The sequence below is a fragment of the Oryzias melastigma genome, linkage group LG5, assembly GCF_002922805.2.
Source record: "Oryzias melastigma strain HK-1 linkage group LG5, ASM292280v2, whole genome shotgun sequence".
NCBI classification, from domain to species: Eukaryota; Metazoa; Chordata; class Actinopteri; order Beloniformes; family Adrianichthyidae; genus Oryzias; species Oryzias melastigma.
This window is the reverse complement of record NC_050516.1, coordinates 14,067,022-14,070,789: the sequence shown is the minus strand read 5'-3', so window position 1 is coordinate 14,070,789 and position 3,768 is coordinate 14,067,022. Positions and strand designations below refer to the sequence as shown.

Sequence of the window (3,768 nt, the reverse complement as noted above, 5' to 3'; positions counted from 1 at the left end):
AAAAAAAAAAAAAAAAAAAAAAATAGGTCTTATGGTAAATGACTTAAAACTTATACTGACTTCATGCCGCATATACCATTGAGAAAAATAGAAAATCATGATTATTTATTATTATTATTTGGAACACAGTGTTATGTGGCTTCACGAGATACATAGAGCTGCTAGTATGAAAACAAGTAAACACAGCAATACAGAGTTCGACACAGATACACACACTTACACACATACCCATCACTTAGAAGGACAGCATGTCAGCTCATATGAACTTCCTGTAGCAACACCAACATCTACCCCAACCTGACTGCACACATGCAGCAGCCAGCAGCACTCTCCTCTGCCTGCAGCTCCTGGCCTCCCGCTGCCTCTGCAATGCAGTCATCGATGACCTCCAAGCTCCTGGCCATAAGTCTGTGCTCCTCCTCTCTCTTGCCTCTCGTTAACAACCACCAGCGTCCATCCTGCATCACCTACCTGACTCTTCTGTCCACCCGGAACTTTAGCATCCTCCTCCGGACCGCTCATGAAGCAGCAGTGGAGGAGGAGACACCGAAGGACGACGGGAAGGTGGATGGATGGAGGGAAGAGAGATAGATGACAAGTTGGACGGCGGGAGAGGAGGAGGCAGCTGCAGGAGGCTCTCCCTCGTCTCTCCTCCTTCCTCTGTCTCCTTGCCCCTCCCCCTTTCCTCACTTGGACACACTAGTGCACGGAAGCACACACGTGCACGCACAGCTGTGCACTTGCGGGGCAGAGGCTGAAGCTCTTATCGTGCTTCAGTTGGAGTTGTTTGATCTGCTCCTCCATCTCGGTCCGGTTTACTTTAGTTTCAGTTCTGGTTTGGTCTGGCTTGTCTTCCTTGAGTGTGACAAAGATGTGATTATGTACCTACTGTCATAGCTTTGTGATGCTGATTAGCAAAATAGACTTCAGTTTTTAAAGAGATTTGTTTGACTTTTTATTTCAAGTCTTCTATTTTTTCAGCTCTTCCATTGGCTGTTACATATAAACTGATGGTAATAATGACAAGAGGGTTTTTGTTCAGTTTACATGCAGTCTCTCTAGTGCTGAGGTGTGTGTGTGTGTGGTGGGGAGGAAAGGAGTCATGTGTTGCAGATCACACTTAAGGCTGTGGCTGAGGCTCCTCATCCCACTTTGCTCTGATGAGCTCTGCAAGGAGGATTGCAGGGGAATTGACAGGGATTATCTCAGCTGCAGCCACGTGGCCTTCAGCTGCCTGCAAGTCTGACCGGCAGACTCACCTGAAGGGGTGGAGGGGGTTCTATCAGAATGATTTACCTGGCTGTGGTAAATCAATGAGGGCAATAAAAGAAAAAGTGTCACTTTGAAATGAAACTCATCCAAAATGAAGCCGACAAACTTATGGCGCCAGGGAGGGTTTACCGAGAAACCCCTTACCTATTTGGGGGTGGAGCAGCTGCCTTCAACTTAATCTATGTGAGCTACTAGATCAGAGTCTTGAAGCTATGCTTGGGTTTCCTGCACAAGTGTGCATTACACTCTTTAGGACTTGAGTTTGTTTTAAAAGTTGGAACAAAAATTTACCGTTTGGAGCAGACTCCTTGCACATCTTTCTCTTTGTTCAGTGAAAGCTCAACAAACTCTATGTGACTTGATGTCTTTAACATGTATCTGTAAAACCAAATTGACTCAAGTTTTCTCTGTTCTTACTTCGGCTTAGCTGTGGAGTGGAGACTGTAAAGATTAACACGTTTGACCGGCTTCCTAGAGAGATGAACAAGTTTTTAAGGACTTTTTATTATAATTTTATTAAGTTAAATATAATGAAGTATGTGAAGTTGGTGGACAACCCTTGTGTCTAATACAAATGTTTTTGATTTATGCGTTTTTTTGTAACAAACACTAGGATGAGTTTTAGTGTATATTTATTATGTAAATTTGTTGACTTAGACCATAAATGGGCATGTCCCATGGTTATATTCTGAATCAATTACATGAAATGAAAAACCATTAACCTGACTTGCAGGAGAAAAGTTGAACATCAGCGGACCCAAACCAAGCACCCTGAGCCGGATCAGAACCGCCTCCTCATTGATCTGTAGATCAGTGTGGGTTTAGATCAGAAAGCACCTTTTTGATGGGGAGGAGGGCTGTTAATCTGGACCTAAATTAGTCATTTGTGTAGTAGAGGGAAAACAGGGTCAAGCCTGGGACACCTCGACCTGGCCGCTTCAGCACCGTTTCCATGGAAACTCCTCACCACTCTGGAATTTACCTTTTACTTCAAGTTATTTTAATACAAATCCTGGTGTGTGTGGCAAATAACTATATTTTCACATCAAAAATAGATACCCCCCCCCCCTCTCTACATACCTGTCCATCATATGTGGTTTCAAATGCATCTATCAATTTTTTTACTGGTTTGTTAAAAGATTGGAAAAAATAAATATTACCAGAAAAATCAGGGAGGAAGAAAACGGGCAAATGAACCAAATCAGAGAAGGTGTAGAGGTCGGGTCAAACCATGTCTGACAAACACCTGTCTGTCTTTGAGGTTCTGCTGAACAAAACAACAAGACAAACCACCACAACAGGAACACAACGACTACGACGGCAGAGCAGCTGCAGCGAGCTGACAGCCAGGCAGCAGGTGAAGCCAGTTCATCAATCCCTGCTGCACACAAGCGCACATGTGCACACGTACGGTTCTTTCCCCATCCTCACAGAAGGACAAACATGCAGATATACAGTGCACACTCACCAGGCAGAGATGCAGCCATGTCTGCTGACAGAGCCCCCCCCCCACCAAAACAAACCCCTCAACAGTCCGCTCTCAGCACAACCAACTAACAATAGATCCTGAGGAAGCAGAGAGCACAACAGCAGGGAGGGAGGTGGGAGGGAGCAGACGGAGCCTGGCAGAAAATCTCTGGGCATTAACACGTCACATGACCCCCCCGCCCCTCCGCCGCCTGTCGTGGTGGGAGAGCTCAGAGATGGAACCAAGGAGATGAGGAGGCAGGGAAAGGCCATCACAGTGGAGGAGGAGGAGGGTGACGTTACAACCATGACTGACAGCAGGCTGAACCAATGAGGATGAACCTTGCTGCTGCTGCTGCTGCTGCTGCGGGCCAGAGAGAGCCAGAGACTTCCCTCCCCAGAGAGGAAAGACTAGAGGAGCTCATCAATCCATATCACAGCCTCTTTCAAAAACACCAGAGAAACAGAAGAAAAGAAAGGAGGGGAGGAAGAGAAAAGGAAGCTTTATCGTCAACACAAACATGCAGAAATGTGCTCAGTTTGTGTCTCTTGTGCAGTTCACTCCATCACAACCACATTAGAAAGCCACAACAGGAAGGAGGCATCACCTGAGCATGGAAGTGAAGGAAAATCAGAATCACACATCCAGAATTACAATGGTTTAAAGTCCCTCTTCATTCACCGGATCTGCTGTAAGAGCATTCCAGTGGTCTTTTTAATCATGATTATGCTGTTTTTAACCACAATTTAAAAAACAGTTGTTTTCTTGGGTGTAATTTTTTCAGGGATTCACCTTTGAGTTGTGGACGGAGCTTGTTTCCCATCATCCAGCAGTTCATCCTCTCTCCTGCTAGCTTACAGACTATAACCCTCCCAACCAAATATTAGTGGGGCAACAACAATGGTGAGCAAAATCGGAGCTATCCAGCCAGGTGGCAGCTCAGATGAACTGCCATCACACCTGCAGGCCTTTCTCCAACTGCATGTTTTTGTCTTCTCCCCATTTACAATGTTTTGAATGAAGAAATT

General features: G+C 45.4%; 1 protein-coding gene across 5 annotated transcripts in view; it reads right to left on the bottom strand.

The window, feature by feature from the left end:
• plekha6 (pleckstrin homology domain containing, family A member 6) overlaps nucleotides 1-3,027 on the bottom strand; it is a 35,277-nt gene extending 32,250 nt beyond the window's left edge. For 3 of the 5 annotated variants that reach the window (XM_024269972.2, XM_024269975.2, XM_024269973.2), the window contains exon 1: nucleotides 2,741-3,027. In XM_024269972.2, the coding sequence (XP_024125740.2) occupies nucleotides 2,741-3,012 (272 nt within the window). In that variant the 5' untranslated portion in view covers nucleotides 3,013-3,027. Of the gene's footprint in view, nucleotides 1-228; nucleotides 442-471; nucleotides 832-2,740 lie in introns of those variants that run through there. The other 2 variants (XM_024269974.2, XM_036211892.1) reach the window with 2 other exon arrangements.
• Between the last annotated feature and the right edge of the window lie 741 nt (nucleotides 3,028-3,768).